The following is a 17,296-nucleotide window of genomic DNA, read 5'->3' on the forward strand; positions in this document are numbered from 1 at the left end:
ACGGTCTGTAGAAAACCACTCTAGTTCCTCCAGCTTCCGAGGCTTCTGACTGCCCTTGAGACAAGGTCGGACTCTTCAAGTACATTACCCCAACTCTGCAGCACGAGAAACCTGTTCAAGTCCGTCCGTGAAGGTTTTGCCCAACACAACCACTTCTTAACTCTGTCCAGTGTAAAACCAAATACCTGTTATCTGAGGGGCACTGGCTTGGTACAAGATAAAACAGAGTTTAAAAAGTCCTCTACATTGGACGTCCCTATTTGTACAAGTATGTAATGATAATTTTGACCCACTGCACATTCTGTTCCTCCACACCCCGAGGTGCAGACTTAACAAAGTGGGCGCCAGACTCAATCTTCAGGGCAGCGGGAGAACCAACCTAACAAAAAAACACAACTTCCAAAAATCTGTACCCAGAGGAAGTCACTAATGAGTTTTTATCCTGAACTGCATGACAGGGTATTTTTCGACAATAGTAAGATTTTTCAAATAGTAAAAGTAAATCTTAGGATGAGGAAGCAATATGCAGTTACATGAACTCTTAACCGAAGCCACTGCTAGTATCACATGACTACTATTTTTTTTTAAAGCAAAATTGTTTTCTATTTCAAATAGTTACAAAAACCCTCAACAAAGGCGTATCATGTGTGCAACTGGTGGATCTGGTTTAATATCATCTATTTCAAGAGCCCCAGATGGTTCTAAGCAAATTTAGCTGGGTGCTGAAAACGCTTCATACATAAATCAAAATTAAGTTACGAGAAAAATCAATCTATCCAGTGTCCTTCATTCCTGAAGACCTTCCTTAATATGTTTCATATTTCATTTCGATATTTCACCGTAGTTTTGACATGCCAACCAAGGTGAATTTGAGTTTAATAACAAACTCAAACTCATGACAGATTTCTGATTTCCTCTGAACCTAGGTATGAGTGATAATAAAACATTTCAGCACAAAATGGTCAGTTATCTGGTTTCACCCCGAGTCTCTACTCCGTGATGGCATTTCGTTCATGGTTTTCAACATCTATTTATTACTAATCTAATTGGCAAAGCCAAAGAAAATTAAAATTACCCTTCATCATGGTCTGCATATTCCACAAGTACTTAGGACTGTCTCTTTAAAGGGCTGGGAACGAGATGGAAGATTTTCAGATGCAGCTCCAAGAAGTTTATATTTAATAAGTTTATGTGCCAAATGGCTGTAAAGTCTGATGGGCTATAAACAGGCCTTCGATAAGTATTAGTGCGGAAATATGATTTAAATATGATTTAACAGCTTAGTATCAGTCAGACAGAATCACTATTAGTCTCAGAAGATCAAGTACAGAATTTGGTGTGCAACAGCTGACCTGCTACTTGGTTAAAACACAGTCTGTGTACAAGGAGTGGAACACGTGGAAACGGCGCTCTCAGTACATCAAAGGGGAAAAAATGGCTTTTAAACCACATCCACTGGAATTGTTAACTTCTTTTCCCTTCTTTTCAGCCCCTGTCATCCCCTTGCCCCATTGGTTTTTTTTTAAGACTAAAATATACTAGGAGAGACTTGGTCCTTGCAGGTATTTATCAGCAAGATGACATCTAGGGATTCGAGAGAGAAATCCATTTTACAAAGATGATGGCTCTGAACCCGTGAGTGGAGGAGATTCACCTGTTCCTTTTTCAGAGCTCAAGTCATTCGCTGCGCTAGGAAGCCAGGGAGTGCCCTGGGAAAAGTTAACTCACCACCTTCCATAGCTTACTAATCAGTGACTTCTCTTTGGCAGAAGCCAGTTCAGTGTTCACACTTGACAGGCAAACATTATTCAGTGCTTAAATTCACTGTTCAGACATCTCGACATCCTGGAAAGGAGGACTCGTGCTGAATTCACACTGACTCTAAGACATTACCAGTCACAGCACCAGAAAAAAAAAAAAAAGGAAAAAAAACCAAACAACCACTTATAATTGCACAATGCCATCAACTCCAACACACATTTCATTTTTAGGGTTGTTAAAAAGTAAAAATCAATGACCACCTTAGACTTGATGACATATGGAAATGCCAGTTATAGCTAGCATGTTGAGAACCTACTATGCGGACCAAACACTACTCTTAGCCCTTTTCATGATTAACACATTGAATCCTCACAAGTACCCAATGAGTAGGAACTATTGTTAAACCCATTTATGGGTCACAAAGAGGTGAAGTAACATGCCTTCAGCAGTGAAATGGAAGACTCAGGGAAGACCCTCCGCCATCCTGATGACTCTTCTGGAACAACAGGACAGGTGTCTGTCACCCCTTGGAGCTGCCAAGATGTGCCAGTCAAGATCCCCTACAGGTGAGTGAGAGCCAAGGTTAGGACTGGTTCTGAAACCAGAATTCCCAACCTCCAGCCAGGAGGCCACCAGACAGAGGGTCCAGCGCTCCAGCCTGTGATCACTCCCTTCTCCATCTTGGAAAAGTAAACTTAAAATCTCCCAGGGACATATATCCTTTCAACTTATGTCTGAGGATGCCCCATTCTAGATGGTGGAAAAAGAGAAGAGACTGCAGACATCGAAAACGTTAAGTACAAGAACCTTTTCTCTGAAAGAACTCAGCTTACTTCTCTGCCTGCAGATCTCTGACAGCCAAACTCTGAAGTGGTTTTCATGAAGCGTAGCTGAAGTTAGAGGAGAAAAGAACCACTGTTTATGGAGTATCTGAGATGCATCCTCTCACCAATCCTCCCAATAACCTCCTATAGTGGGTGTCGTATTCCCCTTTTCACAGCTAGGGAAGAAAAACGAAGCCCCGTTACCGTTGAGTGCTTGAGCCTTGCTTTGGACTCTGCTTAGTTCAAGGTTGGTGAGTTTTCTGAATCCAGTGCATCATTCTGCTAAACAGGCCTGGCCAGCTGCTAGCTTTGGGCAGATTCCTAAAGTATCCTCATCCAAGATGCTCCAAGACCCAAAGGTTGCTGGCCACCATCAGCTATAAGCAACCCATTCACTGAGGTACACCAACAACTGGGCCCAACAAACATAAACACAAAGCTCTAGGTAAATAAACGGGAAAGCTGTGCCTTATTTCTATGTGAAGTGCACTGTTTTCCCGTAGTAATTAGGTCTTTCTCTCTTTTTTTTTTTTTTGAAGAGTTTATTTTTATTTATTTGAGAGACAGGGAGAGAGTGAGAGTGTGGGGGGAGGGGCAGAAGGAGAGGAAGAGGCAGGCCCCCCGAGGAGCAGGTAGCCTGATGAGGGGCTCGATTTCTGGACCCTGAGATCGTAACCTGAGCCAAAGGCAGACGCTTAACCGACCTGAGCCACCCAGGTGCCCCAGGAATTAGGTTTCTTATGTGGGGGTAAAAAGGTTTCTAAACTCCTTCTGGAGCTTATTTTCTTAATATGGAGTGAGGTAGGGATCTAACATTTTATTTTTCCATTTGAAATGTCAATTGATTCAAACATTATTTTCTGCGAGATCACCCAATGTCCTTTCTCCTTATTAATTTGAGATACTTTATCTACTATGTATCAAACTCCATTATCAGCTTAGATCTACTTCTGTCTTTATGTCAATACCACACTCTTTTAATATGGTTTTATTATCTGGTGGGATGAATTTCCTCTCCTTGTTTTTTATTTTTAGAGACAGAGCACACTAGTGTGGCAGGAGTCAGGGGGCAGCGCGAGTGGGAGAGAGAGAATCTTGAGCAGGCTCCATGCCCAGTGTGGAGCTGGATACGGGGCTCCATCTCACGACCCTGAGATCACAACCTGAGCCAAAATCAAGAGTCAGATGCTTAACTGACTGAGCCACTGAGGCACCCCTCCTCTCCTTGTTCTTTGTTCAAAATTTGTTCTGGCTACTTTTAGACTTTCATTCTTCATTTTAATTTTACAATCAATTTATGACAATCCTATTGGAATTTTGAATGGAATTACATTTAATCTGGAAATTAATTTAGAAAATGGCTAATTCATTATTGTATTTAGTTTTCCCATCCAGAAATATGGAGTATTTATCATTTATTCAGGTCTTTGTTATGTTTCTTTTAGTCTAAATTGTTCCTAGGTACCTTAAAGGTGTCTTGGTATTAATCATGCTATCCGACCTCGTATGAGCTTTAAATGGATTTGGCGAGACCGAAGATTAAATGAGCAATTACTATAGAGCCTGACAAGTGCTGTAGGGAGGGAGGCACGAATATGGTAGTATACAAACATCTAGAGAGGCACATAGCCTGGGCTCTAACCCTTAGCAGAAGGGTGCACTTAGAAGGCTAGTCTTAGTCATCTCCATCTGCCTCTTCAAAACGTCAGGAGACATCCCATTGCAAGAAATTACTCAGAAAGAACCTAGGCTTTCTACAATTCAAAAGGATCTCCAATTCATAAACATCTTTTGGATGAACAGAATCAATGTTGATACTTATAATAGTCATGAGTAGGCTACATTTTTTGCTGTTTCATTAATGAAATCAGGGTATCACTGGAAAATGGGGTGCCTGGGTGGCTCAGTCCATTAAGTGTCTGCCTTTGGCTCAGAAGAGCCCCTGCTCAGTAGGGAGTCTGCTTGTCCCTCTGTCCTTCCCCCTGCTCACGCTCGCACTCTCCCTCTCTCAAATAATAAAATAAAAATTTTAAAAATCTTAGAAAAGGGGCACATGGGTGGCTCAGTCAGTTAAGCATCTGACTCTTGGTTTCAGCTCAGGTCATGATCTCATGGTCATGAAATCGAGCCCCGCATCGGGCTCCACACTGAGCACGGAGTCTGGTTCAGATTCTCTCTCCCTCCCTTTCCCTTCCCCTCTGCTTTTCCCCCCACTCATGCTCTCTCTCTAAAACAAATGAATAAAATCTTTAAAAAAAAAAAAAAAGGATGTCACTGGAAACAGAGGACTAAAAATTTCTGCTTCATGGCTACAAAAAAAGAAAAACAAAAGACTCATTGGGTAACCTTGAGTAAGTTATTTGACATCTCATTGCAACATATGCATAGTTCCTCAATTTTTATAAGGCTTTTTAAAGGAAAAAAAAACGCACACATAAATAAAAAAATTTTTTGGCTATGCCGTGTGAGTGTAAGATACATTGCTTGATTCTTCATTCTTGAATATGTCAGCACATATCTACCGGGAACAAAGACATTCCATAAATACACAATGTAAAGATCACAGGCAAGAAATTTAATGTTGCCTCAATACTGTACCATATTACCTAATACATAGGTCCAGACTTAAGTTTCCCCAAATTTCCCAAGATATCTTTTCTTGTCCTCAGCACTGGCCCACCCCCCCTTAATTCAGAATCTAGTCATGGTTTTGGGTCTTAAATTTAGTATTTGAATTACTTTAGTCTTTAACCTAGGGCAGTTCCCTAGGTTCATGACACTTCTTTTAAAAAGTTTTGGGTAGTTGTTTTGTAGAATGTCTTTCAATTTGGATTTGTCTGATTGTTTCCTCCTGATTGACTCAGGTTAAACATTTTTGGCAAGGATAATCCACTGGGATGCTGTGTTCTCAGTGTGTCACAATGGAAGGCACATTATGTCAGTGTGTCCTATTACCGGTTATGCAAAATTTGCTTACTTAATGGTATCCACTAGATTCCTCCACTGTTTGTAATTAATACATAATCTCTGGGGTGATACTTTGAGATAGTGTGAATTCCTTTTCCCCAATACTGTTTTAGCATCCACTGATGACTCCTGCTTGAGCCAATAATTACTGTAACAGCTGTAAAACGGTCACCTAGACCTTGATAGTTGGAGTTGCTACCCTAGCCCTGATTTCTGATTTCCCAACCATGATTCAGCCTTGTCCCTTTGATTATGTTGTTTTTGACCAGTTCAGTTAACTGTCTTCCTTAGTACTAACAACCAAGACTTTTTGGATTTACCACAATGTCAGTGAACCAAGCCTAGACAGAAAGCAAATACTGCTTTAAACTCTATTAATATAGCCTGCATTCTGACTATACCTTTGAGAATCAGAAAGCTAGCTGGATAGATGCTGCCTTTGGTCACATGTCTTTGACATCCAGCCTCTCAGATCACAAATTGTACCACAAATAGCAAAGGCGCCGTCTTAAGGACTCAAACATGATCTGTTTCCCATTGTCCTCAAAATGATACTATTAGACACCGAGTGAGCAAGGACATTTACGTTCCACTTCATGGACCAAAGTGGATAATAATCCTTCAAAACTGCAAATGGGGGTGTTTTGTGCAACCCATGTGCTGATTTATTAAAGAAAACTGCAGATTTTGTAGGTGACTGGTTATAATAATATAAGGTTAAAAAGAGAACCATGAAAGTTGGAGACATCAGAGATCACATCTAAAAATAAAGCAAATGCTTTTTTTCTTCTGTGAGCCTCAATGAGAAGCCGTTTGAGGAAAAGATAATCAGCTTCAGAGACCCATATATATGGATTCTACAGTTCTCACCGCCATCCTCCTGTACATATTAATTTTAGCAAACTTTGAATTCTGTAAATAAATTATTTTACCTTACGTCCATCCATGTTGCTCTCTTGGTGTTAAAAATACAAAAGTAATTACTAATAATGAAACAAACTTCACAATGACTATTGCAATAATAAATCCTCAATAAACAGAGCTCTTAACGATAAAATTCCTTCTTTGTCAGTTGGTAACTACCCGTGGAAGCTATTTGTGGTCAAGAGGAGAACTTTTCCGGCCAATTCCCCAAGGCAATGCAAGTTAGGAGAAGTCAAAGAATTGAAATGTTTACTCATTTCAGCCAAAGAAGGCACCCACCCAAGAGAAGAAACTAGATTTTTCAGTTAACTCAATGAGAATCTAATTCCCTAAAACCAAACCCAATTTAGTGATTGAAAATGAGTCTTTTAATTTCTTTTTTAAAGAGTTTTTAAAGTAATCTCCGCAGTCAGCATGGGAATCGAACTCACAACCACGAGATCAAGAGTTGCCTGCTCCACCAACCAAGCCACCCAACTGCCTGGAAAATGAGTCTTAGTGAAGATAATAATCAGAAGCTGGGCTTGAAAGCCATGGGAAGGGAAAGTCCTTATCACGACCAGGGTGCTCTCCATCCTGGAGCACAAGAACTTTCCTTTTGCTGTCACTTCTCTCCCTAGATAAGCTGCCTCATTTCATTCTCTGAATCATGACTTACACCTCTCTCTGAACCCCAGATTCACACATCCAACTCCTTACTGCTGTTCCCACTTGTAAGTCTCAATGGCACCTCAAACTGATTGTGTGTCAAGTGGAACTCTTGATTCCCTCCATTATTCCCCAGTATGCCAATCAGGGTCAGTATACAAAGCTGGATATCCTGAGGTCATATTTATTTTGCCCCCCTCTAGTGCATCAAGTTCAATAGAAAAATCAGTCTATTTCCAAAATACATCTATCCTCTCTCTCTTTATCCACTGTCAGCTCTCCAGCCCAAGCCACCATTATCTTTGGTCTGGATGATTGCAATCACTTGCCAACTACACTCCTTGCTTCCCATCTTGCTCTTACCCCCCTTTCTCCATAGAACAGCCAGAGCAAACATTTAAAAACATAGATGATATAAAGTAACATGGTCTCCTAAACTGGATTCTAGAACAGAAAAAGGACATTAGTGGGAAAATCTGGTGAAATCAGAACCAAGTCCACAGTTTTGAGAAACGTAACAGGGTCATATACAATGTCAACACCAGGGGAAGCCGGGTAAAGGGTATATGTGAACTCTCTGTACTATCTTTGCAACTTTAATGTAAATTTAAGATTATCCCAAATCAAAAAGTTTATTTCAAAACCCCATAAATACCGTGTTTTGCCATTGTTTAAAATACTTGCATAATTTCCCACTGTACTAAAATCCAAACTCTTTGCCATGGGCTCATAGATCTTACATCATCTGGCTTCCAATACTTTTTTTTTTTTAATGTTTATTTAAGTAATCCCAGTGTAGGGCTCGAACTCATGACCCTGAGATCAAGAGTCACAAGGTCTTCCTACTGAGCCAGCCAGGCGCCCCTGATACTTAAAAGAAGAAGGAAAAAAAAACAAAAACCCACAAAACTCATTTCCTACCAGCTAATGCTCTGGCTACTGGTTTTCTGGAATGTGCCAGGCTGTGTCAGAGGCGGAGGTCTTGGCCTTTATTGTCCCTATATTAGCTTACTAAGGCTGCCATAACAAAATACCACAGATTGGGTGGCTTAAACAACCTAATCCTATTTTCTCACAGTCTCCCTTGGACTTCAGGTGGCCATGTTTATGCTGTGTTCTCACATGGTTGTCTCACATGATCTTTCCTCTGGGCTCATGTGCCCCCAGTTTTGTGAGTCCAAGTTTCCTCTTCTTTAAGGCCAATCGGTTGGATTAGGGCCCATCCCAATGGCCTTGTTTAACTTAATCACCTCCTCAAAGGCTGATCTCCAAACACAGTGACATTCTAAGGTACTTCAACATAGGGATTCTGGGAGAACACAACTCATCCCCTAACAATCTCCTTTCCGGGACAACCCTGCAGATGGTTGGCTTCTTCCAGGCTCACATCTCACCTGGACCTGTCACCTCTTTTGAGACGCATTTCCTGACCACTTGGCTTCAAGCCGAGCACCCCCTCCACCCTATTTCTTGCCTGCTTTGCATTTACAGCTGGAATTGTTTACTTGCATTATCCGCTTTCTCCCACTGCAGGAGTAGGAGGCCTTGTCTGTGTTATTACTGTATCCTCACTGCTTCTTGTAATACCTGGCCCATTAGTACTCAACATTGAACAAGAAATGGCCCATTGGCAATTCAGACAAAAGCAGAGTCTCGTTAGGAGATTATCAATACAGTTAATTCCCTGGTATGACCATTAACAGAAGAAGCACCTAGTATTTTCATGGCATTTTACAGTGTATGAAGTGTTTCCAGGTGAATGAACCTGACTGAATCCTCCACGCAGTGATGCAAGCTTTATTTACTCTATTTTCTTGATAAAGAAACCATTGCCTAAGGTCACGCAGCTGGGACCTCAATATTGATCTTTTTGTGTCACAAAGAATGACTTTGTGTTCTTTGATTACAACTAGAAACTAAATAGACCTACATACCACTTTTCGGGAGCCTCCAAGGAGAGCTCTGTGCAGGACGCAGACTCATACTTCCAGGAACTAAGCTGGACATTCTTTCCATCTGCTCAGAGCAGTTTTGTTGCTGAGGAGTAATGGCCAAACAAGAATAAATACGGTGCCCTGAGGGCCTTTTATTGTGTGTGTGTGGGTGACGCTGGTGGTTATATAAACACGCTTTTTGTAAACTATTCTGTTTCCAGGGGTATGAAGAAGTGAAGAAATTGGGAGAACCTGATTTCCTAAGTCTTCACAGTTGGTTTTAAATAGCACTTAATATTTCCTTTTAAATCTATATTTCTCCACCTTGACACTGCTAAGATTCACCTGGGGGAGCTTTACAAATCCCCAGTGCCTGGACCCCACCCCCTACCAATGAAATCAGAACCCCGGGGGGAAGGGACAGTGGCATCAGTGAGTGCTAAACCTTCCCAGGTGACTTTAATATGTGGCCACCATTGAGAATCACTGGTCTAGATCCTCGAATGGGGTGGGAGGAGATGGGTTGCATCTCCCCTCCATTAACGGGAGGATGCACTCTCTAAAACTGCAGACACTCCCAACTGGAGAATTCGGCATTCCTAGAGGCATAATGTTCTATCCTTCCTGCGTGGTGGTTGGTTTACACCAGTCTGCACCCAGGACCAATTAAATCAGAATCCCAGAGGAATGGAACTCAGCCAGGAGCTGTCGTTAAAATTTCTCAGGTAAGTCCAATGTGCAGCCAAGGTTGAGAGCCACTGCTTTAAATGGTGCTGACTTTGTTTGGAAGAGGAAATAAAGGCGAGTCTGCTCCCCATTAACCCCCTGGAGCCACAGTAACCCAGCAGCAGCTGTCACACGTGTGCAAAGCATCTTCTCTCCCAGATCTAGATTTATGGCCTCAGACAAACAACAGAACCCTACCTTGGCATGGTGCCGTCTTCCCCAGCACTAATTAAAACCTAAATAATTCTCATTATTATGCGCATAAAATAAATGCATTTCAATTTAAGACAACTTTCCCACTGTGTCCTGGTTAATGTAATCACAACTTACAGGTTTTCACAATCATAAATATATGAGTTTTATTTTAACAAGATATTTATAGCTAGTCATCTCACTACTATTTTTTTTTTTTACTAGATATGGGGTCATGTAAAAAAATTACTTGTGTGGTGATTGATAATGGGATAACATGTACTCTATTCAATTACTAATCAATATGATTATCACTAGCGTCTTTCAATTTAATTATTGCTTCTTATCGTCCGTCATCAATTTCATTAAGTTTTTGGCAGGTAGGGGAGGAAACAGGGTGCAGATAATGGTATGAAGGCTGGTAGCTGAATGATAAGACTATACACCCAGAAAATGCAGAGAAATAAACTGAGTTTATTAAATAATTTGGCAAAGCAATGAGACCAGAGAAATACCCACTACTGCACTACATTTTCTAGCAACTCTGCCTCCCACCAACTCTGTACTCCTCCCTGGACAGAAAAAGAGCATGCCAGCACACGCCATCTGCTTGAGGCTCTAGTTAAGAACCCCTGGACAAAGTTATCTTTTAATAATGAAAGTATTATTACATAAATATATATTTGCCATGTTCTGATTTTGAAGCAGTAACGAGTGTGAATGAAAACCAATGAAGTCTTCCTTTTCCGCCTCCCTGGGACCAACCTCGAAGCAGCTGGGTGACCCAACAGCTGCTGTTGAATATGGAAATCGCAGGAAGGCGAATTGGCAAAGAAGTCTGATCAAGCCAGGGCTGGTCCGTCTGGTCCCGTGGCCTCCGAAGCAAGACCTGGGGATCTATGGAGTGGAGCCAGGCAGAGGCTGGGATGGGAACTTGGACAAATTGGGCGCCATGACAGAGAGAGGTGGCACGGGCCCCACAGGCAGTCTGAGAGTCAGCAAGCTGGGGAGGAAGAGGCAATACGGGGGGCAACAGCTGGCATTTCTTCCAGAGGAAGCAAACAAGGACCACCTATAAGCACCCAGGGGCTCAGCGCTTCTCTTATGGGCCGGACTACATCTGAAAGAGCATGGACAGAGGATGTGGAAGGAGGACGCGGATGCCAACCACGGGTCCTGACTTCCATGTCCCTAACCTGGAATTTTAAGGTCCCACCAGAGTAATGAAAAGAACTTAGCATCCGCCACAAAGAGATACGGGATAATAAAATGACAACCATGAACATTTTTCTTGACTAGTTGAATTGAGCAGAGAGAATAAACCAGAAGATCACGCTGGTCCTATCAACCTATAAGGATCAATGGTGAGTCTGCACATCCCCCTCACACCTCTACAAATGGAGCAGGTTTTACCTACTCATGAGGACAGAACCACAGGGAAAAAGAGAAAGCAGGGGAATGTGTTTATAAAGACTAGAAGACATTCGAAAACATTCCCCACGCCATGTTCCCCACGTTAACCAGATCGCACTGGTGTGTCTGGTCTGTATCAGCCTTTTCCTGATGGTCCTCAGAGCTACATCAAAACGTCCAAAGGGTCAAGCCCATTTCAGTATCAAGTGTCCGGCAATTGTTTAACGACGTACACTTAAGTATGGAATACAGTGCAGCCATTTAAAAATCCCGTGGTGGAGGATACTTCATGACGTGTTAAAAACAGCATAACGTATGATTCAGTTTTGGGGGAATTGGCTAAAAAATAAACTGATGGTCATCTGCACCATGAACATGAATTGCTATCAGCAATCATCTCTGAATTACAGAAAAACTATTGGTTTTTCTTTTTTTTGGGGGGGGGACAGATGGTCTTTTGCATTTCCCAAATTTTAGTAACCGTGTATGAATTTTCCAATCAGAAGTCATTGTTTTACAAGGGTTCAAGTTTAAGGACGATGTAACATTATTTTAGACACTGAGGTTTTGATGTAGTTGGCCACCAAAGCACCTCTTATTTCAGGCTGTTGCTAAACTTTTCCATTGAGGTTACCAACCACGAAGGGACACCAACCACTGGGGAATCCTGGACTGACTGGCAAGAATACCCAGCCAGTTGCATTCTTCTCTCCTCTGGAAAGTTCCAGGAATTCTGGAGAAGGCATTCGGCTGGGCCAGCTGGTGACATTTATCGATTGGGTCAAATTCTGAGATCTGGTGGGTGCTGTTCTGATCTGAGTCTCTCCAACCAGGGGTTAGCAAACTTTTTTCAGGTAGTAAATAGTTTAGGCTTTATGGGCCATACGAGCTCTGTTGCCAGTATACACCTCTGCTGTTGTAGCAGGAGAACAGCCTTGATAATACACAAATACATGTGGCTGTGTTCCAGTAACACTTGATCTACAAAAGAGTAGTTTGCCGACCCCTGATAAGCTCCAAGTTTCTTAGTTCAAGAAGGTGAAGTGACAGGCACAAGTCAAATCAGTCCCTGCAAATATAGTAATATCCCCCGATCCGCATTTCGCTTTCCAGGGATTCAGTTACGTGTGGTCAACCGTGGTCTGGAGGCAGATGAACGAACGTCCTTCTGACCTATCATCAAAAGATCAATAGCAGCCTAACGGTAGGGCACGATGCCTACCGCATTCACCATACTTCACCTCATCACGTAGGCATTTTATCATCTTGCATCATCACAAGAAGGGCAAGGACAGTACAGTAAGATATTTTGTGAGAGTGAGAGAGATCATATTCATATCACTTTTACTACAGAATATTGTTACAACTGTTCTGCTTGATCGTTGTTGCTGCTAATCTCTTATTTGTGCCTAAGTTCTAAGTTAAACATTGTAATAGGTATGGATACAGAAGAAGAAACAGGTGTATGTGTGGTTTGGTATTATCTGTGGTTTCAGGCATCCACTGGGGGTCCTGGAATGCATCCCCCACAGGGAAGGGGGGACTACCGTGGAGGGGTCATGATTGAATGCCGCTTTTTAAGCTCTTTCCAACTCTGAGGGTTTAGCAGTGGTGACTCTACACTGAAGGGAGGAAAGCCCATTATGGTGCTTATGGTTTTATTTCTTATGTTAGTTTTTCTTCCATCTAAACTATGAGTACCTGAAGTTTGAGAAATGAGTCTGCATTTTTAATACCATGCATGTAACTCATACGTACTCATCCTCAAAAGAGAAGGTGCGTGATATGTCCTTGCTGAATACTGCGTGAAGGAATGAGTGTCCTCCCACACCAAGCTGGTGTGAAACATAGTTCCTGAGTGACGCCCCTTGGGAACCACTCTAGTTCTGTCCAGGCAGACTCCACTTTGAAAAGGACAACCTGTGTTCCCCCACAAATACACCTGTACCTTCCAGAAGAATTTGTTCCCAGACATAGGCAGGAACTTTCTTTCTTTCTTTTTTAAGATTTTATTTATTTACTTGTCAGAGAGAGAGTACAAGCAGGGGGAGTGGCAGGCAGAGGGAGAAGCAGGCTCCCCAATGAGCAAGGAGCCTGATGCAGGGCTCGATCCCAGGACCCTGGGATCATGACCTGAGCCAAAGGCATACACTTAATTGACTGAGCCACCAAGGCATCCCAGGCCAAGAACTTTCTAGTAGAGATTTCTACAAGATATTGACACAAAGAACCATAGTGTAGGCCTGGCCAAAGCTGGGTTCTTTCTAAAGGGTTTCTAAGTTCTTGCCAGGGACTGTTTTCACCTGAAAAAAGGATTTCAAGCTGATGATGTCTGTGAGTCCTGAGATCTTGCCTCAGGGCACTTAGGTGCCTCCACAAAACCCGCATCCTGGTCTGCATTCCCTTGGCTCCGTGAAGGCACCAAAAGGGTCCCCTTGTCAGGAAATGCTCTCTTGACCGTTTTTTTTTTTTTTAAATATTTTATTTCTTTATTTGACAGAGAGAGAGACAGCCAGTGAGAGCGGGAACACAGGCAGGGGGAGTGGGAGAGGAAGAAGCAGGCTCCCAGCGGAGGAGCCCGATGTGGGGCTCGATCCCAGGACTCCGGGATCATGCCCTGAGCTGAAGGCAGACGCTTAACGACTGAGCCACCCAGGCGCCCCTCTTGACCGTTTTGACACAGTCTCAATCTTCATCATTCTCCACAAATGCAAAACGTATAAATGAAGTAGAAATTAACAGGGGAAGCTCTATAGCTTCTAGATCCAGGCTCTTCCCTGACTGGGTCTCAATAGAACCCAGAGCCCAATCTCAAGGTGAGGCTCTTGATAGGTTAAAACACCCACTCCCAAAATGAAGGCAACTCAAAGTGACACTGTCCCAACAAAGAGGCGGGGGTGAAAGCCAGGTCAAAAGATGGGTTCTCAGGAATACTAATAAAGTACAGGGCTGAAATCTAGAAAGAGTCGGATTGTCCCGTAAGGTATTTTACAGGAGGGGTACACTGATTTTAACATGGGATATGTACGTGTTAATGTGTATATGTGAACATAAGCACATCCAGAAAACCTGCATAGTATGCACACATATATTTGGTAGTATTTATTTATTTTTCTTTTTTTTAGATTTTATTTCTTTGAGAGAGAAAGAGAGAGAGAGAGCACAAGCCGGGGGAAGGGCAGAGGGAGAAGCAGACTCCCTGCTGAGCAGGGAGCCCAACATGGTGCTCCATCCCAGGACCCTGGGATCACGACTTGAGCCAAAGGCAGACAATCAACTGACTGAGCCACCCAGGTGCCCCCGTATTCATTTTTCTAAGTAAATGTTAACAGTCACTGAGAAGACGTATGCTCAATCCAGTGATTGGAAAGCAAATCGTGGAGTTCAAGTTCCCCACCATCCCCCTCAAATGCCAATGACAATCATTCTAGGTCACCGAGATTTCTGCACAGAGGCCAGTGGACAGGACATAAAGATAGGAAGAAAGGCTGGACAACAAAGAAATTCCAGGGAGAAATCCCACGGAAATGGCCTCAAAAAGCATATGCCAGAGCTTCTCTGAGGTCCCAGGCACAGATCCTGCTGGCCCTTGGCACCCATGGGGCCAGGAAACTTTCGAGACTCTCAGAGCCCAGGGGGCACAGTACAGAACGGGTGGGGAGGGGGCACTACTCACGCGGTCGTTGCTTCCTTTGTTGTCCTCATACTTGGTTTCTATATGAATGGAGAATTTCGGCAGAAAGGAACACTATGGGAAAAAAGTAAAGTTCATTAGCATACCATTCTTCCTGTCTTCACATTTGACACATAGCCTCTGGATGCTCTCCTATCATGTTGGGAGAGCTATTTCCAATCAGTAATGTTAAGATATTAGGTCAATATCCAAATTCACAGAAAGCCACCTTTGGCAACATGAGCACGCTTGCACCCAGAAGTCAGGCCAGAGTGAATGACAAAGCAATGGAAGGCATGTTGTCCATTTCCAAAAGGAGTATGTTCTGAGAGTCCTACCACAGGCTTTAGAAAAGCAAACCCATGAAATAGGCAGTTCCAATTCTGGGGTGCTTACCTTTGCAGGAGAAGCTACCACTGCTGGATACCTGGGGACTCGGCCTTAATCTTTATAAAAATATTCACAGCAAGCTAGGGAGGTGGTATATGGTAGGAGAACTTTAAGATAATAAATTTTCTACGTCAGACACACCTGGCTTTAGTTTTGAGTTTATCACTTGACAGTTCTGTGACTTTGATCAAGTCATTTAACTTTTCTGAACCCAGGCAGCATGAAAACGGGGATAATAATTATCGCCTAGAATGACGTTTTAAGGGTTAAATAAAATCATGTGCGTAAAACCCCTAAGTGCCCGGCACAAGGGAAGCGGCACAAGGGAAGCGAGTTCAACAAGTGAGAGCACTCAGCATGAGGCCGCAGCTGAGCTCAACATAAAGGGCAGCCCCTCTTTTTGGCAGCATGGGGCGGGGGAGGGAGAAACCCCAAAAGCACACTTCCCTACTGTCCCAGTCTCAGTGAGTCACATTCTGTGCATTAAGTAGATTTGAAGGGTTAAGGTGGCTTGAGAAGCGGGTGTTGATGGATGTTGATGTAACTCCCTCCTGCTGGCACTGAGCTGGGCATTAACTTTCCCGGCCACAAGAGATGGGATTGAAGACTAATGGGTAAAATGACCCAGCAACTCCACTGGGAGCTGCAGGTGTCAGAGAAATGACTCTAGCTGATTCCCACACAATCCTGAGTCTGGCTCCTTTATTTATTTACCCAACACACATAGAGCACTACTCTGTATTACCAGGCACTGGTCTGAGTGCCTTCAAGTTCTCATTCATTTATTCCTCGTAAACATGCCGTGAAGTAGGTACTATTGTTATCACCCTGCATTAAAGATGCGGAAACAAAGACACAGAAAGGTTAAGTAAATAGCCTATGATCACACAGCTCGGAAACAGTGGTGTCTGGATTACAAGGCTGGTGGCCTGCGGCCCAGTGTCCATGCTCTTCATCACTATCCCACTGGTTCTCAGAGTGGGGTCTCCAAACCTGCTGCAGCAGCATCCCAGAACCAGTTAGAAATGCAAATTCTTGGGCCCAGCCCTGTACTCACTGAATCGGAAGTTCTAGCGAAGGGGCTCAGGTATCTGTGTGTGTGTGCATGTGTGTGCGCGTGTGTGCGTGTGTTTAAAGATTTATTTATTTATTAGAGAGAGAGAGAGAGGAGAGGCAGAGACAAAGAATCCTCAAACAGACTCCCTGCTGAGCTCAGAGCCCAATGTGGGGCTCCCTTCCAGGACCCTGATATCATGACCTGAGGTGAAATCAAGAATCAGGCCCCTACGTTTAACCAACTGAGCCACCCAGACGCCACCAACCACCCCCATCCCCACCCCCAGGCATCTGTGTTTAACAAGCCTTCCCGGGGATGTAGATGCAGGCTTTCATTGGAAAACCACCTCACTACCCCAAGCATGGGAAGAAAACAGCGTGTACTACCTAAAATTCAGAAATCTACAATATCTCACCCCATTTGCTTCATCCCCCCTCATCCACGATCCCCCTTCAGTGCAGCTCAGAATCCGTAGCAGCATGTGTACAAGAAGGCAGAGGCCTTGGCCATGCCATTGATAATTCTGACACCACATGACTGCGTGCATTGGGCATTCATCTGTCTTAATCCAAGTGAAACAAGCAAGCTGAACCGTGACTAAGGAAACACAGAAACAATCAATCCCAGTAATTGTCTTTATGGAGAATGAAGTTCTGCAATTATTTATTAACACATTCTTTGCTGTCTCCTCTCAAAACTCTCACTGCATAGCTGCTGCCCTCATACATGGAGTTCCAAGGAGGGGCTGCTCATCACACATCGTCACGAATCGAGACTCTGGAGGGAC

The 17,296-nt window shown here is 43.2% G+C and overlaps 1 protein-coding gene across 10 annotated transcripts in view; it reads right to left on the reverse strand.

The window, feature by feature from the left end:
• PITPNC1 (phosphatidylinositol transfer protein cytoplasmic 1) overlaps positions 1–17,296 on the reverse strand; it is a 237,959-nt gene that overhangs the window by 68,918 nt on the left and 151,745 nt on the right. For all 10 annotated transcript variants that reach the window (XM_034641400.1, XM_034641402.1, XM_034641403.1 and 7 more), the window contains one exon: positions 15,066–15,137. In XM_034641400.1, the coding sequence (XP_034497291.1) occupies positions 15,066–15,137 (72 nt within the window). The remainder of the gene's footprint in view (positions 1–15,065; positions 15,138–17,296) is intronic.

The sequence above is a fragment of the Ailuropoda melanoleuca genome, chromosome 13, assembly GCF_002007445.2.
Source record: "Ailuropoda melanoleuca isolate Jingjing chromosome 13, ASM200744v2, whole genome shotgun sequence".
NCBI lineage: Eukaryota > Metazoa > Chordata > Mammalia > Carnivora > Ursidae > Ailuropoda > Ailuropoda melanoleuca.